Genomic DNA, 23,947 nt, shown 5'->3' with positions numbered 1-23,947 from the left:
AGGTGACATCTCATTGTAGTTTTAATCTGTATTTCCCTGATTATGAGTGATGCTGAACATCTCTTCAAGTGTCTGTTGGCTAATTAGATGTCTTCTTTGGAGAAATGTCTGTTCATGTCTTCTGCCCATTTTTTAATTGGATTATTTGGTTTTTGGGTATTGAGTCTTATAAATTGTTTATATATTTTGGATACTAACCCTGTGTTGCATATATCACTTGCAAGTATCTTCTCCCATTCTGTAGGTTGCCTTTTAGTTTTATTGGCTGTTTCCCTCACTGGGCATAAGCTTTTTATTTTGATGTAGTCCCAACAGTTTATGCAATGCTCCCTGCAAGTGCAGCTACTATCTGTCACCATATAATACCACTGACCTTATTCCCTAGGCTGTACCTCTCATCCCTATGACTTACTCATTTCATAATGGGAAGCCTGAACTTCCCACTCTCCTTCACTAGTCCTGCTCATCCCCTAACCCCTCCCATCTGGCAACTACCAGTTTGTTCTCTATGGGTCTGTTTCTGCATGTTTGTTCATTTGTTTTTTTTAGATCTCATGTATAAGTGAAATCATAAACCATGGATATTTTTTTAAAAATCAATGAAACATAAATGCTGTATTTACCTGTATTTATTTATATGTTCTTCATTAAAACAATATGCAAGATATAATGACATTTTTGTATTACACAGAACTCTGAAAGCTAAACTATATATGTCAGCTTCAAATAATGTAAAGACACATAAATTTCTTAATTTATTAGTTATATATTTTATATATATTTAAATTTTATAAAAATTTTAGGAGGCTGAAGATATTATAAATAGCACTACTGCCTTCATTAATTATCCTTTAAAATGTACATAATGACTCATACTAACAAGGACACATACTCTAATAAGCTAAGTATGTGGAGGAATAATGAGTTTAAAACCTTTAGTTATAAGACAATAAGGGTAAGAAAAGGGTATCTGTTGTTATTTTCCCATTTTGTTTTCCTTCCCCATGTTAATACTACCTAATATCCACTTACTATCTGGAATACAACAGAACCATGGAATGTCCTTTTAAAAAAAAAAGAGAGATTTTATTTATTTGAGAGTGAGAAAGAGGGTGTGTGCACATATAAGCAGGGGGAGCTGAAGAGAGAGAGAGAGAGAGAGAGAGAGAGAGAGAGGGAGAAGCAGGCTCCTCACTGAGCAGGGAGTCTGACATGGGGCTTGATCCCAGGACCGTGGTGGGATCATGACCTGAGTTGAAGGCAGATGCTTAACTGACTGAGCCACCCAGGTGCCCCACCATGGAATGTCCCTTTGTGAATACACGAAATACAAAAAACAATTGATAATTAATTTAAAACTTCATTAAGGAATTTAAAGAGAACATTAAGGTCTGAAACAGGCTGTTACTTCCACAAATGTTCAGGGTTCTATAGTATTATAAATTGAATTTTTGTGAAGAAGTAAGAGTTGAATCTTTTTCCTGCATTAAGGTCTGAAACAGGCTGTTACTTCCACAAATGTTCAGAGTTCTATAGTATTATAAATTGAATTTTTGTGAAGAAGTAAGAGTTGAATCTTTTTCCTGCATTAAGGTCTGAAACAGGCTGTTACTTCCACAAATGTTCAGAGTTCTATAGTATTATAAATTGAATTTTTGTGAAGAAGTAAGAGTTGAATCTTTTTCCTGGCTTATGTTAAACAGCTCATGCTAACATTTAGTTTTTTTTTTTTAATATATCAAATTGAAAATGTAAAAAGTTTTATGAAGCAAAACTAATCTTGCTATGTATCATTACTTATGTGTAACTACTACCAGAATGGTTTTAGATGGTAAAGAGAACTACAAGCTACTTGTTATCTTAAAAAAAAAAAAAATAAGTGTGATTTTTCATCATTATTTATAAATATCAAAAAAATGTGTAGCCAATATATTTAATAAGTGACAAATGGTTTACTTATGAAACCATTTCAAGGGAATGCAATTTATATACATATTTTATAATTTTATTAGCAGTGATTAGCAATCCAAGCTAGGCCATAAAAGCCTATCCAACCTCATAATTCGGCACTTAGCATGCATAGCATCTTCCTGATTTTTAGAGTGGAAAAGTATTTTGGTATTCATTTTTTTGTAGCCACCTAAAGAATCAAAGAGTAAGTTTATTTCAGGCTTTGTAGCCATATAAATTTCTGGTCTCTGCCACATATATTCTAAGCAACCTTTAAAAATGTTGTAAAACCACAGCTAGAAGGCCATACAAAAACAGGTCTATGGGGGACCCCTGGGTGGCGCAGCGGTTTGGCGCCTGCCTTTGGCCCAGGGCGCGATCCTGGAGACCCGGGATCGAATCCCACATCGGGCTCCCGGTGCATGGAGCCTGCTTCTCCCTCTGCCTGTGTCTCTGCCTCTCTCTCTCTCTGTGACTATCATAAATTTAAAAAAAAAAAAAAAAAAAAAGCCCCAGGTCTATGGGCTGTAGTTTGCCAACTTCTTAGGTAAAGCATTCTTGCATCATAAAATGCCCATTTTCTAATCACTGATGACACAAATTTTTAAAGCAAGTCTATTACTATTATTACTATTTACTTATAGGCAATAGCTCAATGTACGGCTGACCACTTCATTTAAAACTTTCTAAATTCAAAGCACATTTTCCTAAATCTTTACCAAACCTATTAACATACTATGTGTGAACATACACACACTCATGATTCCCAACTCCAAATTTGCCTTATTTGCAAAAACATTGGCAAAAACATGTATTTTTATTAAAATTCACATCAGGTGCTTTGAACTTAGAATTTCACAGTATAAAAATAATACTATTTCATGTAAAAAAAGAAAAGCTCATTAAGTAAAGCTACAAAGCATTAGAAAGGAGGAAAAGAAATGCCGATAAAGGGAGGAGTAAGGATTAAAAACCTATTGAATAGCTCACAACATGGTAACATACATAGTAATAACTATGTGGCTTTCCAGTTAGGGAGTATTCTGTTTAATTGTGACATGATATATGCTATATATGTTATCTTTGAAATTAATTAAAATAGGAGACATAGAAATCAATAGTAATTATGATTTAACTCTTGATGAGTCAATGGGCACTTCATCTTTCAGATCTGGAATATCGGAAAGAACATGGCCTTAAAATCAAGCAGGCCTGGGATGAGATCACAACTCCACTACTGAGTAGCTGTATGTATAGGCTCAAGTGGAGACAAAAAAGTACACTATCTATGCAGATATATCTACTTTGATCAAATCCTAAACCTTATTCAGAGTTAGTCTCTTGCTCACTCAAAAGATGAAACTAGTAGTTATGAACCCAGTCCTTCCATCTAAGAGGCAGAACAGTATAGTGAGAAAAGCAAGCATTTTAATTCTATTCCCAGGTCTACCACTTACTAGCTGAATGATGTTATCATTAAATCTCTCTGAGCTTTAGTTTCTTTATAAAGTAGGTTTGATACCACCCACCTTGCTGGGTCATTGTGAGGTCAGAGGTATTAAGTGAATCCTAAGATAAATTGTACTTGATAAATTATAATAATTTTTTTTAAGATTTTATTTATTCATGAGAGACACAGAGAGAGAGACAGAGGCAGAGACACAGGCAGAGGGAGAAGCAGGCTCCATGCAGGGAGCCTGATGTGGGACTCGATCCTGGGACTCCAGGATCACGCCCTGGGCCAAAGGCAGGCACTTAACCACTGAGCCACCCAGGGATCCCCAATTATAATAGTCTTTTTAAAGATTTATTTCTTTGACACAGAGCATGGGGAGAGGAGCACAGGGGGAGGGAGAGGGACAAGCAGATTCTATGCTGAGCGCAGAGGTGAATGTGGGGCTTTTCCCCACAACCCTGAGATCATGACTTGAGCTAAAAGCAAGACTCGGCTGCTCAACCAGCTGAGCCACCCAGGTGTCCTGATAGATTATAATTCTTAAAAAATGTATCCATCATTCCATTTCTCAGAACATTTATTTTTTCCACAAAGACAAAATTTTATTAGCAGTGATTAGCAATCCAAGCTAGGCCATAAAAGCCTATCCAACCTCATAATTTGGCACTTTGCAGCTATTTTCTTTCCTAGCATTTTCTTCACAAATCATAAGCGTATTGTGTTGAAGTTTCAAAAGGTTTTGAAAATGAACTAGAAAATGAACCACCATTAATTACACCGTTTAGTTGGAAAGTTATCATACAAAGCTTCTACCGTTTAACATAAAAAGTTTCGGTCTCTTCATGAAAATTTAATGCTATGTGTTTCCTAAATGTTCCACCAGAGGGACCTCTTAACTTTTCACAAACCAAAACAAGCTTGCATTCTCAAAAATGATCAATGTGGAAAAAAAAATGAAAATTTCAAGAAAACATTGGCAGAGTTAGAAAAAGGGTGTTTAAATCACTTAAGTTAATCATCATGCTTATTTAAATTTCCTTTGAAAGAGAAAGTAGAAGAAATAAGAATGGAATGTGAAGCATCAAATTCAAGAATTCAAAAAAATTTTGCTGGGGCTTACTTATTCACTCATTTTACTCCACCAAGCATTTACTTATATTGTGCTTAAAATGCAATGGAAATTGGGGGAAAATCAGCTTACACTCATAGGAGTTCTGTGCATCCTTTGGCCCATCTACTGCTGAATCCAAAAACTTAATTGTGCTGCTGGTGAAACCATAGTACAAATACATGAAATGTATGACAGACCTCTCTCCAGAAGCAGAGAGCCTACAATATATGTATTATCATGGGTTTTTGACACCAGCTTTGTAGTGAGGTTCTTCCATATTTACACTAGAACTTGGGTAAAATAAAATAAGCAATTTTGACTAGACTGTGCTAAATGGCCATTCCAAATTAGAAAGTAATCTGGCAATATATATCAAAAGCATTAACAAAAGCTCATGCTCCTTAACAAGTAGTTTCTAGAACTATTTCCTAAGGAAACAATCAGAAAATCATATACTATATATGCAAAGATTAGAGTGCTTTCATAGTACTGACAAACCACAAACCAATACGACACAATACAATCATACAAAGGAATATTATCCAGTGCTAAAAAGAGCAGTTTTCAAAAACCTGAACAATGACATCAGAAAATTCTCATAATTTTAAGGAAAAAACATATATAAATACTTGTAATATGAAATATTTCTAATTTATGATGTATAGTGATACTAATTGTAGGAATGAAAATGTTAAGAAAAGACTACAGAAAAATTAATCAAAAATGAGTGGTTACCTTCAGGCGGTGAATCTGAAATGTTTTTCTCTTTTCTTTTCCATTAGTTAAATCATGAGCGTAAGTTAATGTTATATATATTGAAAAAATAAACATTATTAAAAGTAGTACTTAAGGGACGCCTGAGTGGTAGCTCAGCGGTTGAGCGTTTGCCTTTGGCTCAGGTCATGATCCTGGGGTCCTGGGATTGAGTCCTGCATCGGGCTCCCCACAGGGAGCCCACTTCTCCCTCTGCCTATGTCTCTGCCCCCGCCTCTCTCTCTCTGTCTCTCATGAACAAATAAAATCTTTAAAACCAAAAAACAAAATAACTTCACTTAACTAATTAAAACTGGACCTATCAGAAATCTTTTGTAAAAACTTGGCTTAGAAATTATATTGAATTAAAAAAAAAAAGTAAAACCCAATCTAAAAGTAAAACCTAATCTAAAACATAAAATAATTCCAGGGACATTAATCTCAATTTTTTTAAACCCAATTACAGGCAGTTTCCAATTCAACTCCTGCAAGGATATGTCCAATAACTACTCTATTGCCAATCTTTAGTAGAAATAATCTCTCATCTCTTACTGCTGCCTGGCTTAGATTCTGACTTGTCCCAACCCTGGCTCTGTGTCCCTTCTTTTTACTTTATCTTATTGATGACCCATAGGGGCAATCAAATGGGGGTGGTGGTGTATCATCCTTCCATAGGAACCCCTGCCTCTTCCTCAGCTCCAGTATAACTACTAATCAAACCTTATCCCTTCCCTTTAGTCCTTTAAATAGAGTACTCAGGAGCTTTTAAGAGTCTCGAGGTTCTTCTGAAGTGTAAATTAATCCTGTTTCAGGAATTTATGACCAACCATAACACATATCTGTGCCATTACCTAAGATATTTAACTGAAAGAGAGAGGAAGAGGAAGAGGAAGAGGAGAGAAGAGAAAGCAGGAAGGAAGCACTGGTTGGGATCAGTTTTTCCTACTGCTAGAAATAAAGACATGTGTAACTATCTCATAAAGAACTATTGCTTTGAATTCCCACATGCTATGCCCTCTTTCAGGAATACTTTATTCTATGATCTCTGTAGCCTACTCAATCCAATTCCTTCTTTGCTCCCACCCCCACAATCCATTTAGCAATTCTTCCATCCCCATAATCAAAACTCCTCCTAATTTAAGATCTTTTTGGATCCCGATTCTTTACCTATCCAATCTTTTAGCTATTATACTCTGTACAATTTGTCTGTCATCACTGTTCTTATCTAGGTCAAAACTGAAACTGAAGATGAGAACCAGGAAGGGTGAGAAGACAAATCCTGTAGCATGGTATTAGAAACTCTCTCCAGAGTGACTCGGATTTAATTAACTAAGAAACACAGAAAAAAAGCAAAATTTACTAGGAAACTACCCTAACCATCAGGCACTGAGCACTTAAGTCTCCCAATCACTCTGACAAGAATTATTAAGTCCACTTTCATACTAAGAAACAGGTACAGAAAAGTGAAAGAACTTTACCAAGACACACAGCTTCTATATAGCCAGAATGTGAATCCACATCTAAATCTCCAAGATATTATTATATTGTCTTAACATCTTCTGGATATCTATATTAAGTAGATTAAGTTAATCTAAATTACGTTAAAAACAGTCCATATTTCTCTTTTTTAACAAGCATGTCATGGGAAACTATTCACAACTTTGCTGAAACCCTTAGAATTATACTATATTCTAAATAAAAAAAAAAGTGAGGCGGTGACATCAACAAGATGACAGAATAGGAAGCCCTAGACCATCCTTTCCCTATACAGACACAAATTCAACAATACACAGACCAATTCCCTTTGTAAGAAATCCAGAAACTAGTTTAAAAGGGCTCCTATAACCCAAGCAAGTGTGAAACAAGCAGCATGGCAGCCAGTAGGAAAATTAGTCGCACTCGCTCACCAGAGCCTCACCCTATGGCACAACATGCGCAACCAGAAGAAAATTCCCAACTCCTGGCTTCTCCTTCAAGAGGCAAAGAAAAGACTGAAACCTAATTCTAATGTTCAGAATTTCTGAGGGCTACCAGAGGTCTGGTTTCTGTCTTGCCTGAATCTAAGCACTGATAGCTTGGAGGCAACAGAGAACAAAGATGATCTGAACTCGCCACTGCCCTTCTCCACAGCTTGATGAAGAACGAGCAGAGAAAAACCCCAAACTCCTGGCTTCTCCCTGAGGAAAGAAAGAGTTGGAACATGTGTCCAATATCCCAAGTTCTCAGGGAGCTGCCAAAGGGGCTGGCTTCTGTATCATGTCTCAGAGCACTGAGGAGACCTGACTCAGTCTAAACACCTGGGAGTTGCTGAGAACAAAAAAAGAGCAGGACAGCTTGCAGCTGCTCCAGGGGGACCCACAGTACAGCAAACAGACACCAGAGGGAGCAAGAGATTACAATATCTTGACAAAAGAAACCTGGAAAACCTTTTTAGTTGATAATTTGCACCCACAAATCCAGAGAAGATGCATCCACAGAAAAGGTTTGAGAGCACCCCAGAATCTCTATTTGAGCTCATGGGTAAAGGTCTTCCTCTGCACAAAGGCAATCTCTAAAGGCTGGGAAATATGGCTGTGTCTTCAAATGCACAGATCCCGACAAAGTACTAAGGTACATGATGGAAACAGTAACACTAGGCCCAACTAAAGGAACAAATTAATCTCCAAAAACTGACCCTAAAGGAACAAAGGTATAGGAGTTACCTGACAAAAATTTCAAAATAAGTGTCAGCCCAAGAAAACAACACACAAATTAAATTAGAATATCAATAAAGTGAGAAAAAATTAAAAAGAATAAATTTTGGAGCTGAAGAATAACTGAATTAAAAAATTCACTAGATGGGCAGAAAATTTCCCAAATCCAGGGAAAGAAATGGACATTCAGATTCCAGAAGCCCAAAAGCTTTTAATGGGATACAGCAAAAGCAGTACTACGAGGGAAGTTTATAGTGACAAACAGCTACATTAAAAAAGCTCTCAAATAAACCACCTTAAGGAACTAGAGAAAGAACTATGCCCAATTAGGAGGAAATATTAAAGATTAGAGTAAAAATAAATAAAACAGAGAATAGGAAAAAAAACAGCTGGTTTGTTTTTTTTAAAAGATAAGCAAAACTGACAAAGCCTCAAAAGAAAAAGAAAACTCAAAATCAGAAAGAAAAGATATCAAGTCAGATGTCACAGAAATACAAAGGATCATAAGAGATTATTATGAACAATTAGTTGCCAACAAATTGGGATAACCTAGAGAAAAAAACAGATAAATTCCTAGAAACATATAACCTACCAAGACTGAATCACAAAGAAATAGAAACTCTGAACAGACCTGTAACTGGTTAGGAGCCTGAATCAGTAATCAAAAACTTCTCAAACAAGAAGAGCCCAGGACTTGATGGCTTCACTGGGGAATTCTACCAAACATTACCAATCCTTCTCAACTTCTGCCAAAAAACTGAAGAGAACACTTTTTCGCACTTATTTTATGAGAGCAACATTATTCTGATGCCAAGCCAAACAGAAACGCTATAAGAAATACAAATCAATGTCCTTGATGAATACAGATGCTAAAAATCCTCAACAAAATGCTAGCAAATGAATTTGACAGCACACTAAGAGGATCATACACCATGACCAAGTAGGATTTACTCCTGGAATTCAAGGATGGTCCAATATACAAAAAAAAAAAAAAAAAAAGTCAGTGGGATACACATGAAGGATAAAAATCACATGCTCATCTCAGATGCAAAAAAAGCATTTGACAAAATCAATACCTCTTCATGATTAAAACACTCAACAAAGTAAGAATAGAAGCAAATCACCTCAATATAATAAAGGTCACATGGGGGCGGGGGGGCGGCGGGGCGTGTGGCACCTGAGTGGCTCAGTCGGTTAAGCATCTGCCTTCTGCTCAGGTCATGATCCCAGGGTCCTGGGATTGAGCCCTGCATCGGACTGCCTGCTGAGTGGGTAAGTGGGGAATCTGTTTCTGTTTCTCCTCCTTCTCCTTCTCCCTCTCCCCACTGCTCACGCATGCTCACATTACACCAAACAACAGGCCCAAGCTTCTAACAGTACAATTAAAGAAATCAAATGCGTGGTACTTTTGTACAAGTTGTAATAATTTATATAAACTTTAAGAATATAGCTACCAAAATTCTAATTGTACTGCTTACTTTTAAATATGCAGCTGCCTCTTGGACAGAAAGTGTTCTCTGACTAGAACTGCCACATTCATGATCTCCTGGAAAGATTAGCATATTATTAATTTTGAATCAGTACTATGTTAAAGAGAAGAAAACAAACATGATTAATCAAAATATATTCAAATTACACAATTATAGGTCATATTATAATCAATAAAGAAGATAAACACTATTAAATTTCCTATAAAAATCCAGTAGGTAATATAAACAATTATCTTTACATAAACCACAATCTTTAAATGCATTTCTAAATAGTCCAGATAGGAACATGTCTTCTATTTCCAACTAAATCATTGGCCAGGGTAGGAACAATGTCACATTGATGCCTATCCACAGATCTTGGGACAAAGAAGGCCCTCCACAGATTTACTGTTTTTCAAGGGGGGAAATTCATTGTGGTAACTTACACATCTATTACTAAAGCTAATAATTCAAAAAGGTTCAAATTAAAATGTACATTCTGAATATAAAGACAGTGTTAAGCCTATCTTTAGCAAGGTATTTGCCTGCTTTAAAAATTATCATAACACAGATCAACAGGGAAATTAGAAACTTTTAGTTATGACCTGATTTCTGCAAAGAACACAGTACATACAAAACTACCTTTCTTATAACACCTTTCTTTTCCCTTATAACAATTTATAAGAGAATCCAAAGCCTTATCTTTCAGGCTATCTGTGGTTATTAAAGATCAATTTCCTCATATTGAACTTGAATTGGAAGTTCTTCCTGCTCTATTTCTCTTCATGATTTTTTTAAAAACCATTTTTTTAAACATGAAAGTATAATAAAGTAACTCCTTGGCAAACCTTTCTATTATAAAAAGGTAGCCATATTCCTATTTATGAGACTTGTGCAAGTAGTCAGATTTTAATGGTCACAGTCATAAAAAAGGAAGAAATATCTATTAAACAACTAAGTCTTCAAATTTTATGACGCATCCTCCAAGATTCAGTTTCCACAGATCTACAGCAGAGGTCAGCAAACCTCGGCCCATAGCCAAATCTGCCCTGCCACTGATTCTTATACATGAAGTTTTACTGGAACACAGCCATACTCATTCATTTATGTATTATCTGTGGCTGCTGTCATGCTATAATGGCAGAATTTAGTACCTCTGACAAAGTCCAGCAAACAAAGCCCCAAAAACTTACTATCTGGCCCCTTCACACGAAAAAGTTTGCTGACCCCTGCTCTAGAAGGAATCTTTATCTTTAAAAGCACCCCAATTATGCTGATCTAGCACACTGCATAAAACAATGCTGTAGAGACAGCTGTAGAAGCCTGTGGTAGCCAAAGAGTATATACTTAACCTATTTCTGGGTACTACATACAGCATACCAAATAAATGTCATTAGCTTGCCGTATATGAATATGACAGCCAGTTAGTTAATGCAAAGAAGGCTTTTAGTGATATACACAAAATTATGAGCATTAAAAAAAAAAAAAAAAAGGCCAGAGTTAGAGTTAAGGGCATCGCCCTGCAAAAAAAAAAAAAAAAAGACTGATATGAGGATGGGAAACTATAAGGATCCTAAATGTCTCCAATCAACCAAAGAACTTTCATATTTACCTTGTACCAGAATCTTATGTCTACAAAAAGATCTGCTACATAAAAAAGTTTAGAAAACTACACTTTTTCTTTTCTGTAACTTCTTTAACAAGAAGCAAATCCAAAGTCTCTTCTTTTAGATTATATGTGAAATAAGAATAACTAAAAAAAAGCTAAGGTAATAAGCAGATAAGCTGCTACTACAGCTTACAGATGCTAAAAGACTTTAGTAAGAGCAGAATATAAGGAAAAAATTCTAAAATATATTACCTTTATCCTAGGAAATGATACCTAATCAATGGAAAATCTATACTTTTATATTTAATCTAGAGTTTTAATTCATTGCTTACCCAATTCAACTGATATCTAGCTTTCAAAATTTTTTACTATTAATACAATAAACAAATTGGATTGACTTTAGAATTATATAATATAGATTTCATCTAATACATATGGACAGGCAGGAAAAAGGCCTTGATTAAATATATCTATAAAAATAAAAACTACTCTGTACAGGTAACAAAAATTTCCAGAGAGAAAATTCACAAACATAACACTAGTCTTGGGAAAAACTATTTCTGCTGATATAGAATGCTACATATACAAATTAATTTTCAAAACATTTTTAGACACTATGAATGTTAAAACAATTACCTGCAAGCTGTGCCAATCGATCATGAAGCTTGTATAAAGTGTTCATCATAAGATTTTTCTTACTTTCCTAAAATTAAAAGAAATGATAAAATATCCAATTCAAAAACATATACCAAATAATAATCTTTCAAAAAACAGTAAATAACTTAAAATCATGGAAGCTACATAATCCAAAAGACAAATTCACATTTAAACAATGGCTACCATAATTTTTTTTAAAAAGCCTTAATCTAAAAATCTAAATCATCACTCTAAACATTTTACTTTCTTGAGGACTGATTGGGAAATTGGCACTCAGGTTAGTGCTTAAAAAAAAAAAAAAGAAGAAGAAAAAAAAAAGTCTCCTGTACAACAAACTCCCCCAACCACCAAAGCAATGCTCCCAATCCTCCTTTACACAATGCACACTTATATATATTGTTCTTATGAGACTTCAAGGCTGCCCTTCATGTTTGTCTTAATCTGATTCAACCACACAATAAGGAAATGAATACTGACACTTTGATAATCAACCTCTCCTTGACCCCCAAAGCGGTCCTGTATAAATTTATGAACCATTAAAGCAAAACAAACACTTTATAAGTATTTAGTAATAGAAGTTAAGAACTATTCTCAGCAAAGCAAGAGGCCTAGTAAACAAGGTGGTTCCTATTCTCAAGGGTAAAAAACATACTTAAGTGCTAAAGCTGCAAACAAAGTATAACGGAAATACAGAAGAAAGAGGGAAGGGAAGATCCATTTATAAAAGAAAGAATATTTAAGTTGGGCTTCCCAGGAAGAACAGAATTGACTAGAATTCTAGTCAGAAGAAAAAGCATGAGCAAAGGCATAAAGGCACTGGTTATATGTTTCTTACATAACCAATAGCCTGCTTTGATTTAGTACAACACTGATAAAATAGTTTGGAATCAACTGCTAGGGACCAAGACAAAGAGTTTGACTTCATTCTAAAAATTTAGGAGGAGAAAAATAAAACAGACTTGTGCGCCAGGAATAGTACTCTGAATATATGAAAGAAAACCAGAGAGAAGATCATTTCAATGTCTAAGGACCTTGCCAAGTAAATGAAGGCAACGAGACCCACAATTTCAGAGCAATCACAATGAAGAAGGACCCACACAGCAATGGGAGAATGTAAGTCAGGAAAAGGGGTAAGCTTATCACGCTGTTTGGAATAAGTTCATGATTCAAGAGGGGGCTGTATCTTTATTTCCTTTCTTCCTGATGTGTCAAAGAAAACAGTAATACTGGAAAAATAGGACCAGGATATAAAAAGCTAGGAAAGTAACATTTATATGTCTAATGACATGCAACCTCATACAATTATTTTCATGCTGTATTTTCAGGGACAGAGACAAGTGTACATGCTATGAGTGGCACGTGTTTGTCAATGCAGCAATTAACTGCTTATGCTAGGAAGAAGGAAACTCATTAAAGTTTCTACCCTACCACGAGAGTCCCTGGTTTTATGGAAGATGGTTGATAGAGATCAAGTGACATTCCCCCTTGCCTTCCAGCCCTTAGCTTTGGCTCAACTCTATCTCAAGCAGATTCTGAGTCAAGCTAGACCTTATCTCTGTATATGCTTAAAACTCCAAACTTCAAGAATCAGACATCAAAAAATAACTGCTGGGGCTGAAAGCCAGGATTGTGAAACCTATGCATTTGTGGTATGTTAAACCACAAAATTATTTTTAATAAATACATTCAATATAATAGAATGAGAAAGAGTTCTAATGATATGCATAACTTGTGGACTTGATACTTCATACTTGTGGACTTGATACATACAGGCAAATCTGATTAAGCTTTGGGATTAAAGTACCTAATAGTTTTGAAGTTTGTCTCCTCCCTTATCTGGAAAAGAGACCGATTTCCTTTTCTTTCATATGTCCTGATCACGCCCAATCCCATTCCCCTTTTAAAAACAAAACTAGGGGCAGCCTGGATGGCTAAGTGGTTTAGCGCAGCCTTCTGCCCAGGGCCTGATCCTGGAGACCGGGATTGAGCCACGTTGGGCTCCCTGCATGGAGCCTGCTTCTCCTCCTGCCTGTGTCTCTGTGTTTCTCTCTGTCTCTCATGAATGAATGAATGAATGAATGAATGAATGAATGAATAAATAAATAAATAAATCTTTAAAAAAATAAAAAAAAATTTTTTATTAAGAAAAAAATCCAAAAATTGGACACCTGTGCTCTGTGATTACATCTCTAATGAACACCAGAGGCCTGAGAATAAACTTCATCTTTTGATTCATAGATATTAACACTGGAACAGATAAGTAGAAGAAATAACAAAATCTTATCAGATGCAACTGAATCCATAAGACAACATACATACATACCAGTACATTATATAGAGAATTTAAGCACCCAAAAAGCTAAACTATAACTTTTTCAAAAATTATTTTTCCAATGGCAATTTATTCAAAATGATATATATTACAATGATCTCAAGTGCATGATCAACTAAATTACGATCTAACTAGTTTTTATGTAATATGTTATTAATATGAACAAATCAATCTTGAAGAAGAAAAAGAAAGGCTTTGGTTCAACTATCTTTAGCACCAATATGCTAAACTAGAAATCAATCTGAAAAACATATAAATCAAATTTTAAAGTTCTATTCTTATAGAAACTTATACTGACTTTTTCCATTCTGACTGCTTTTCCAATTGTCTCCTAACATTCAGCTTGAAAGGTGTCTCATGCTGGCTTTCCTAATCACCCTGAAAACAAATTTAAAGATCTACAAATAAACCATACTTAAACTAAGCTTTCAAGTAATCTTTCATTAAACAGAAATGCTTTTATACTGTAATTTGAAATAGCTATCCTCCAACTGTCTCTTTTGGTAAGGTCCAACTTTTCTTTTAGTAACCCATATCATTCTCTGAAGCAAAGAGAGTTCTTGGGTTCTTGGGTGGGTAAAAATCAGACTTTAGGGAAACTCTCCCAAATTCTCTCATATGTTGTCACCTTTAAATAGTTCCCCCTTCTATTCTCAGCCAATTTTCTCAAGACAATTTTCAGTTGTTTGTATCAAGTCTCTCATTAAATGTGCAGTGAGTATATGGTACGGATTTAAATGATAATGCCAATAGCAGCATTATACTTAATATCATAACTGACAAAATAAACCTTTTTAAAAACAAATATCACAATATTACTAAAAATGGTCATTACAAAGTCCCTCTCTAACAATCTTAAGTAATATTCTATAGATTTGATTACATATTATTACATATCCTTTAAGCACAACCAATTTTTATATATAGGTCTATATTACTGTCAATTCCTATAGTAAATTAATAACTAATTGTGCATTATAATATGAGCTCAAATACCTTAATCTTTGAAGTCCCTATAATGAAGGTAAGTGAAAAATATTTTCATGTAAGATTTAGGTTGAAATTAGTATTACAGATCCTTGAAAAGAAAAGGAATCATAAATAGGTAGCCTAACAATCATGTTTCTTTCTAAATCCTTTGCCTTCCTGATGATTAAATAGGCATGCTTATGAACAAAAGATCCAGAGAGACAAGATGATGGCAAAGAGGACAAAAATTGTCAGAATATCCAGCAACTTATTAAACAGGCATACCTCTAAGGGTTAAGACTTGATCTCCAGCTAACATGCCAATACCATTTCACTTGGCAGTTGGCTTTTACCCTAAAGTGATAAACAACTCAGCTCTTAGGAGAAAATCTGTTTCAGATTTAATCATATTATCGTTAAAGAATATTCAAAGTAAGAAAATGTACTGTTTCAATTTAAGAGAACTTTTAAAATGAGCATTTTTTTAGTCGACAGTCTTCCTAATACTTTTAGCATATAAAACAGGTGACAAAATATCAGTATTATGATCTTCTACTTACTTGTATTTTTCCAAATGTTTCATCAAAGGGTTTTTTTACTATCAAGAAAGAAAAAAAGACAACTATTAGCATCATTTGAGAATGAGAATTAGAATCCCCTAAACAAGCCCCCTGAAATGCCAGCATGTACTCTGCCATAACTGAATGTAAACAAGCAAACAAAATGTAAACAAACTGATGATAATAAAGGTAAGGGTAGTAATTTTTGCGACTCACTATATTTACCATTCTTACCTTGAATCTGTGGTTTTCTCTGTAATAAATGAGAGCAGTGAGTTCAAGTCCCAGTTCCATCACTTACTAGTTAACATGACCATGAACTGCTTAGCTACTCTAAGTGGTAGTTTACTTTCCTATAAAGAAAGGCTGTAACAATGATACCTAATTTATATAGTTGTTGAGAAGATTAAACAATGATACCTAATTTATATAGTTGTTGAGAAGATTAAATAATTATATACAATGCTCCGCTTAATGTCAAGCACTTAATACATGTTACCTATTACTGTTACTAACTATATTGCTTCCACCAAACTTGGTTTCTACTCAAAATATAGATCAACAGCAGTTACTACTTAAGGAAATTTACCAGATGCTTTTTAAAACTAAACAATTCTTTCAAAATTCTGACTTCTAATGATTAAAAAACAAAAAAAAAAACAAAAAAAAAACTTCCTACTGCTTGCTAACATCTGGAAAAGTGGCAAGAAACAAATATACAGATAAAGTAGCTAAGAACTGTCTCAATATTAAATAATTTCGTATTGCCAATATCTATTATAAAAAGGATTTAGCACTTTTCATCCAACCTCCCCTCATACATCTCCCCTAAAAAAAATGCAAACAAGTTTACAGTAAATATGTAGTATCTCTAATGGTTACTATTTAGAATCTTCTCTTTATCATCTATTTGAAAATTACATGCAAAACATTCAGAGCTTTCAGATACCTGGATCTCTATAATCCAGTTCCCAACTAAGACTAACTGAGCCTACAAAGTAGTTCACACTGACCAGGTTTCCTTTCTGAGGTGCTTTTCTATTTTTATTTAAGAAAACAGGAAGTCCCATAGGAACTAGGAACTGCCTGATTCTAAGAAAGTTCATGTGTGAGATCAGTTTAACAAGGTACAAAAAAAAGCAAAGAAAAATGTATCCTGTGATTATCTAAAGGGATTTTGCTAATGGGTTTTTAGACAGTTTTCTAGAGTAACAGTGTTTTAATCTGGAAAAGAAAAATGTTTGAATGACAGATCAAAAGTACTCATTAGGGGACTAGGAAAAAGAAAACACAGCTTAAAGATTAAATAAAATGTTATGAATCACAACATGCTTGTACCAAAAAGATACTTTTAAATAACACTGATTTTTATTAATGTAAATTTGAAGAATTTAAAGTAAAGCTGTATAGCTGTATTGCCAAAAAAACGTCTTGTCAATCGACTTAAGAAAAGCCATGGTAGCCTTACTTTTTTGACCATATACAAAATCATTTTTTGTCAAGATTATTAAAATGGAAAGCTAATTCTTCAAGTATCTCTGTAGAAGTATTACCTAAGACTGTGGGTGTTCTCCCACTAGACCGTCCTACTGTGAATTTCTCATGACAGGGACCACGTGTCACTCATGTTTGTGTGATAGAGCCAGGCATAGTACTGTGCATACAGTTAGTGCTCAGAAGTTCTGGTTGTGCTATCTAGGTTAGACTCACCCTTCTTTTTTCTACCCTATCTGTTAACACTGCAGAAGGCTGAGAAGGGTAATTCTGAAGCAACTGGGAAGAGGAGCGGATAACAAAGCTATAGAGCAGAACGATAATTCTGTTGAAAGAACTGCTCTCTGCCCTTTGTATCCTTCTAGATTCCTGCCTCTTGTCTAAATGGGCTGAGATACCTGATAGTGTATCTTAAAAGCCAACAATATACTTTCCATCCTACATACCTTATGCTTAAAAAATTTCTCCCCAACCTCCTATGACAACCACCATTTTCACAGCATAACTAACTGGCTATTAAAAAAAAAAATCACAAAAAAGAGGACACTCATTAAAAAGGACATAACAAAGTTGAAAGACTTGTGAGTTTCAAAATATTTGAATACATCAAATGTATAATGTAGATTTTCATGGCAATACTATGCAAATAATTGATTTCATTCTGTGGACTATACCTAAGCACTTGTCTTCAAAGTCTTTTGTTCGTAGTATTATAAAGTTTTTTGCTTGTTGATTTGTCTCCTCATTCAGCATTGCACTTTTTCTTTTTAGGGTAAAATATCTTCCTTCATTAAGAGCAGTATCAGTTCATAAATACTACGATTCATATTTATAAATTAGCTTCATATTGTGTTGTGAAAGCCTTCTAGCTGTTGTTTGTTTGGCATATTGTCACATATATACTGATAGACATTCCAAAGTTTATGGGAAAATGGGTTCAAATCTCTGCACCACTGTATAGATCATGATGAGGGCTGGTTAAGATTTAGATAATAGAAAAATGGGACTACTGGGTCAATGGAGAAATGAAACTAAACTCTCAGTTTGATGAAACCAAATCGTCAGCCAATTATTTATCTTTTATGGCAAAATTACATCATCAAAATGCTTGCAGCAAAGATGCTTGTAGCAAAACTACCTAGAACCACAAGTGTCACCTATTAAATTAACAGACCTATTAAGTTAACAAGTAAAAGGTAGTGTTGAAATTAAGTTTTACAAAGGAAACTCAACCCAAAACAGTAATTATTAAAAAACAAAAGCCCCCAATTCTAAAAGCAGCTTTTTTTAAAAGACTTTTTTAAATTTTTAAGTAATCTCTACACCCAAAATAGGGCTTAAACTCACGACCCTGAGTTCAAGAGTCTTACGCTGTACCGACTAAGCCAGCCATGTACCCCTAAAAAAAAGCATCTTTATACATCTAACTTTTCTTCCCCCAAATCACCTCAGTATTTCTAACACTACAACTACAGGTCAGTATCTTTTATTCATCCAAATTATCTACAATATTTACTTTTTTAAGATGTTATTTACTTATTCATGAGGGACACACAGAGAGAGGGAGAGATATAGGTAGAGGGAGAAGCAGGCTCCCTACAGTGAGCATGATGCAGGATTCAATCCCAGGACCCTGGGATCATGACCTGAGCCAAATGTAGACACTCAACCACAGAGCGTAGGCACCCAGGTGCCTCTACCAACAATATATAATGGAAACAACACATATTGCCACCCCTAGTGAAAATATTACTCCTCCCCACCCCCACCCCCGGCAGCCACCAATTCGGCATTTACAGAAAAGAAACCATATTCCAAAAGCATCGCACAGCAAACAAGTGCCACCTCATTTACAAGCCTCTTTTCTAGGCATGTAAATTATGTTCTTATCCCTTATCCTAAAGCAATGATAATGCCACATGGATATTTCAAACTTTCCTCTTCCATCCCTTAATCAGCACAACCTTGAAGCCATTTGAGACCAAGTACCGTCCTCCTTTATATCCTACATCCCCAATAGCTTCTCTCAGCTGTTTTTTCCTCAAATTCTCCTGGTGTCACCATTTCTCCTTCAATTTTCTTGTTCAGATTATTTCAAACCTCAAATATACCAAACTTTCCTTTGTAAATGTCCTTAAAATTTTGACTTCTCTAAACTACCCTAATGACTGTAAAAATCAAATTCCTAATTACATTTCTTTAATTATACTACTAGATCCCTCAAAATCTTCCAATGATTTCCCAACAAATTTTGCTTCAAGGAAGTAATTCTAACCTTGTGATATTCTCCTATATACATAGACACATTGTTGACTCTCATTCTCCAAACTTCTCTTTCACATCAATTTGAAAAATGTTAATAGTTTTACCAATCCAGTTAACTTTTTTCATTCTCTTACACTGAGATCAAATTCATTAACCATTACGAATGCCCAGATAAAAAGGAAAACCTGAAGTGTATCAATCTATAAATGTATTCACAAATATATGTTTAATTTTGGTCAAATAAATTGGTATTTTCCTCAGAAAGGTCCATTTTGGTCACTCAAGGTGGCAGTAAAAAGAAAAGCCTGGGGACACCTGGGTGGCTCAGCAGTTGAGCGTGTCTTCAGCTCAGATGGTGATCCAGGGATCGAGTCCCACATCGGGCTCCCCGCAGGGAGCCTGCTTCTCCCTCTGCCTGTGTCTCTGCCTCTTTCTGTGTCTCTCATGAATAAGTAAATAAAATCTTTAAAAAGAAGAAAAAAAAGGCAGAAAAGTCTGTGATGCCCAAAGTTCTTTCACAACTCAAAAAGAAACAGGTTTTTTTATTTAATAATTATTTATTGACTACTTTGTGTGAGGCACTGGAAATGTGACTTAAATAAAATTTTACAAACCCTTGCCCTCAAAGCACTTATGTTAGAGTAGACAATGTACAAATACATTTTAAAAATATATAGTATGGCAAATGGTTCTAAGTGCTTTCGAGGTAAAACAGCAGGGAAGGTGCTTGACTTGATTGACAGTGAGGGAGGAAAGTTGTATTAAGATGGTCGGAGAAGGCCATACCTCTCTGCGTTTGAATAGAAACCTGGAGGAGGGATCCCTGGGTGGCGCAGCGGTTTGGCGCCTGCCTTTGGCCCGGGGCGTGATCCTGGAGACCCAGGATCAAGTCCCACATCAGGCTCCCTGCATGGAGCCTGCTTCTCCCTCTGCCTATGTCTCTGCCTCTCTCTCTCTCTCTCTCTCTCTATCATAAATAAATAAAAATTTAAAAAAATAAAAAAAAAAAAAAAGGAAACCTGGAGGAGCACAGACAGGAAACAAGCCATGCGGGTACCTGAAGCAAGAGGTTTACAGACAGGAAGAACACAAAGTGTACAGGCTTTGAAGGGGCAGCATGCTTGCCATAGTATTCCTGGAAAGGTAACACACTAGGGGCCAGACAGCAAGAAATGAAGTCAAACCGGTGAGATTACTTAAGGGAGTCCGTTAAGTACAGATAACGAAGGACCTTGGAAATTCTCACGTATCACTCTGAGCAAGAAAGAAATCTCACAGATTCATTTTATTCAGCTTATGCTTTACAAAGAAAAGCACATATAATAAGGGTCGGAGCCACCCTCTCAATTAAGTTTAAGAATCCTAAGCATTTAGAAAATAAATGATCTGCTGTTCACGACTCGGGAAAACTGAGGAAACAGCACATTCAGGGTGCTTTCCTCCAGCTTTCTCCTGACCCACAGAGTCAGCTTCAGTCAGCCTTGACATTTTCACGTTCTGGATACTTGAAACTATCATCAGTTATCAATCACTATACAAAAACATTCTGCCAGGAAGAACCGAATAGACATTTTTCTAAACACACACAAATAACCAAGAGGAACATGAAAAGGTGCTCAACATCGCTAATCATCAGGCATATGCAAATTAAGTCACAGTGAGATATCACCTCACACCTGTTAGAATGGCTACCTTCAAAAAGATGAGGTAACAAGTATTGGTGAAGGTATGGAGAAAAGGGAATTTTTGTGCACTGCTGGTGGGTCGTAAACTGATGCAGCCACTTAGGAAAACAGTATGCAGGTTCCCCCAAAAAATTAAAAAAAGAACTATCATATGATCCAGCTAATCTCACTTCTGGGTATATATAACCAAAGGAAATGAAATCTTGAAGAGATATCTGCACCCCCGTGTTCACTACAGCACTCTTCACAACAGCCAAAACATGGAAACAACCTAACTGTCCATCAACAATTGATGTATAAAGAAGATACACACACACACACACACACACACACACAGGAATATTATTCAGCCACGAGAAAGAAGGAAATCATGCCACCTGTGACATGGCTGGATCTTCAGGGCATTATGCTAAGCCAAAGTCTGACAGAGAAAGACAAATACTATATGATATCACTTATACGTGGAATCTAAAAAAGCCAAGCCCTAAAAAGAATAAAGTGGTGGTTACCATGGCCTGGGCAGTGGGAAAAACATGGAACCACCAGTCAAAGGATATGTTTCCAGTTCTAAGATTAACAAGTTCTGAGGATCTAATGTATAGCATGGTGATTATAGCTAATAATACTGCAAGTTGCTAAGAGAGATCTTAAAAGTTCTCAACACACCAAGAAGGTAGTAATTATGTGAAAAGATGGAGCGGTTAACTAATGCTATATGGTGGTAATCGTTTTTGCAATCCATAAATATATCAAATCACACTGTACACCTTAAACTCACACACTGTTGTATGTCAATTATATTTCAATAAAGCCAAAAAAAAAAAAAAAATGTCTGCCAGGGAAGACACTGAGGCTTCCATCTTTCTGGTCTTCTTCAAGCCTGAAAGTTTCTCCTCCTCCTTCATTCTGCCTTCAAGGTCCTGCATGCAAATCGGCTACAGTCATGAAGGATGCTTAACCACTGCAGCTCATTGTGACCTTCCCCTTCTCAGAAACGCTATGTATTTGTCAGTATTTTTGCTAACTTACATTATAATTTAACTATTTGCTGTTTGTTTCCTCCCCTCAAAGACTGCAGAATCCCTATCTCAATGCCTTGCAGATATTTGATGCTAAATATATACTACACGAATAGCAGCTTAAAAGCATACTGCAACCTCCTAGGATAACAGTTTTACCAATGCCATAATCCTGAATACAACTTTTTCTTTTGAATAAAAAAGAAATTATATTTATTAAACTCGTGGCAGATTCCAAGAATACTGATGCCACATACTCAGGAGGTGACTTTCACCACTATTTGAAAGCAGGGATTACTCTCATTTTTACAGACAAAAAAACCAGATGCATGATGAGGTTAAGATGCCTCCTTGCAGTAAACACAGTTTTAAAAGCTGGGATTCAAAAATAAAATAAAATAAAATAAAAAATAAAAGCTGGGATTCAAACCTACAGCTGACTCCAAAGCCTACACTCTTTTCATTATATAAAAAACAACTACAATAAAGAAAATATTTATTCTATTTAGTTTAAGGAAAGCATTCTTCTCTAGAACTTTCAGATACAGAATTATTAAACTTTAATATCCTTATGACATAATGCACGAAAAATGCCCAAAATGGGGAATGAGGAAAAGACACTGCTGTTGGAGAATACACTGTTATCTCCTAGATAAGGGAAACTCTTCAAAACCAAGTACTCTACTGGGTGTTGTATGTTGGCAAATCGAACTCCAAAAAATATACAAAAAAAAAAACCCAAAAAAACAAAACCAAGTTCTCTAATTGCAGTCCAGGCAAAAATTTTCTGAGATATATCAAAACATAAAGTGACCAGCAGGGGCAGCATTAGTAACTCCCCTTCTCTCTGCTGTCATGGCACTTTGTTCGTACAACTACTATAAAATTTATCAGAGGGTATCGGTTTTAATAAAAAAGTCATAATTTTCTGATTTGGTACTATACCACATCTAAACAACAATTTGGCTTCATCTTCCAACAAAAGATATTCACAAACATTTATCAAGTGCCTACTATGTGCCAGATAAAGATTAGTTGCAGGAGATTAAAAATAAAAATATATAAGCCCTGTTCTCAAGAAGTTCAGTCTGCAGAGCAGTAACTGCTGACATGCACTTTCAAAGTCAGTCTCTCATAATTTTAAAACTCTGTGACCTTAAGGCTAGGTTTTAGTCTTTGGAAACTTCAAGTCATCTAAAACATAGTTAAATTCAGCAACCTAAATGACCAATTATCTCTGAGTTGTACCTTTTTGTAAACAAGACATTCAAGTTCTCAAATCCCATCTTCTAGCTTTAGTGGTTTAAACGAGCATAATTATATGTGAAGAAATGGGGAGTAGGGGGCAAATGTTTCCAACAGCTGCAGAACACTGCACCTGTGTGTGTGGCAAACACTTCTGCATTTCACCACCAGCCAGACTGATCTAAAAATGGACAGGGTGAACAAGGGCGCACATTCTTTTGCGACATAGCCCACCGCCCATTTGTCCTCTGAAAGTTCTCCAATTGTTCCATAGTTCTATTAAATATACACTCATTCTAAAAGATAGGAACAGTTCGCATCAAATATATTTAATAAATTACTATGAATACTGATCAGCAATCAAAGTTTTGACAAAAACTGGCTACTATGAAACTTGTTTAAAGTAAACCCTTGTACTACCTTTGCTCTCATAAATAACCTTTCCATCTTAACCCACCTATCTATCTGGATTTACAGAGGTACAGACCTAGATGGGGATAGCAAGTGAAGAAAGGAAGGAGGGCAAAACCTCAAAAGCTTCTCCACTTCTCAGATCCTATAGGGCTCTAAACTTTTCACTTGTCCTGTTTTAAGAAAGGCAACAATGTGTGCTACTTCCAAAAAAGCTATTCTTAATTTAGAACATACACCGTGATTTCATAAAATCAAAGGGACTTTAA

The 23,947-nt window shown here is 35.5% G+C and overlaps 1 protein-coding gene across 3 annotated transcripts in view; it reads right to left on the bottom strand.

Moving 5' to 3' along the window:
• The window catches only part of LEMD3 (LEM domain containing 3), a 72,804-nt gene that overhangs the window by 29,044 nt on the left and 19,813 nt on the right, over positions 1-23,947 (bottom strand). For all 3 annotated transcript variants that reach the window (XR_013388756.1, XR_013388757.1, XM_077913713.1), the window contains exons 2-4: positions 15,560-15,597; positions 11,678-11,744; positions 9,442-9,509 (exon numbers count right to left, since the gene is read on the bottom strand). Coding sequence is in view for 1 of the 3 variants with exons in the window: in XM_077913713.1 (XP_077769839.1) it covers positions 9,442-9,509; positions 11,678-11,744; positions 15,560-15,597 (173 nt within the window). In the remaining 2 variants the exon portion in view is untranslated. The remainder of the gene's footprint in view (positions 1-9,441; positions 9,510-11,677; positions 11,745-15,559; positions 15,598-23,947) is intronic.

Source organism: Canis aureus, chromosome 11 (genome assembly GCF_053574225.1).
Source record: "Canis aureus isolate CA01 chromosome 11, VMU_Caureus_v.1.0, whole genome shotgun sequence".
In the NCBI taxonomy this organism is placed as follows: domain Eukaryota; kingdom Metazoa; phylum Chordata; class Mammalia; order Carnivora; family Canidae; genus Canis; species Canis aureus.
This window is presented reverse-complemented; position numbering and strand designations above follow the sequence as displayed.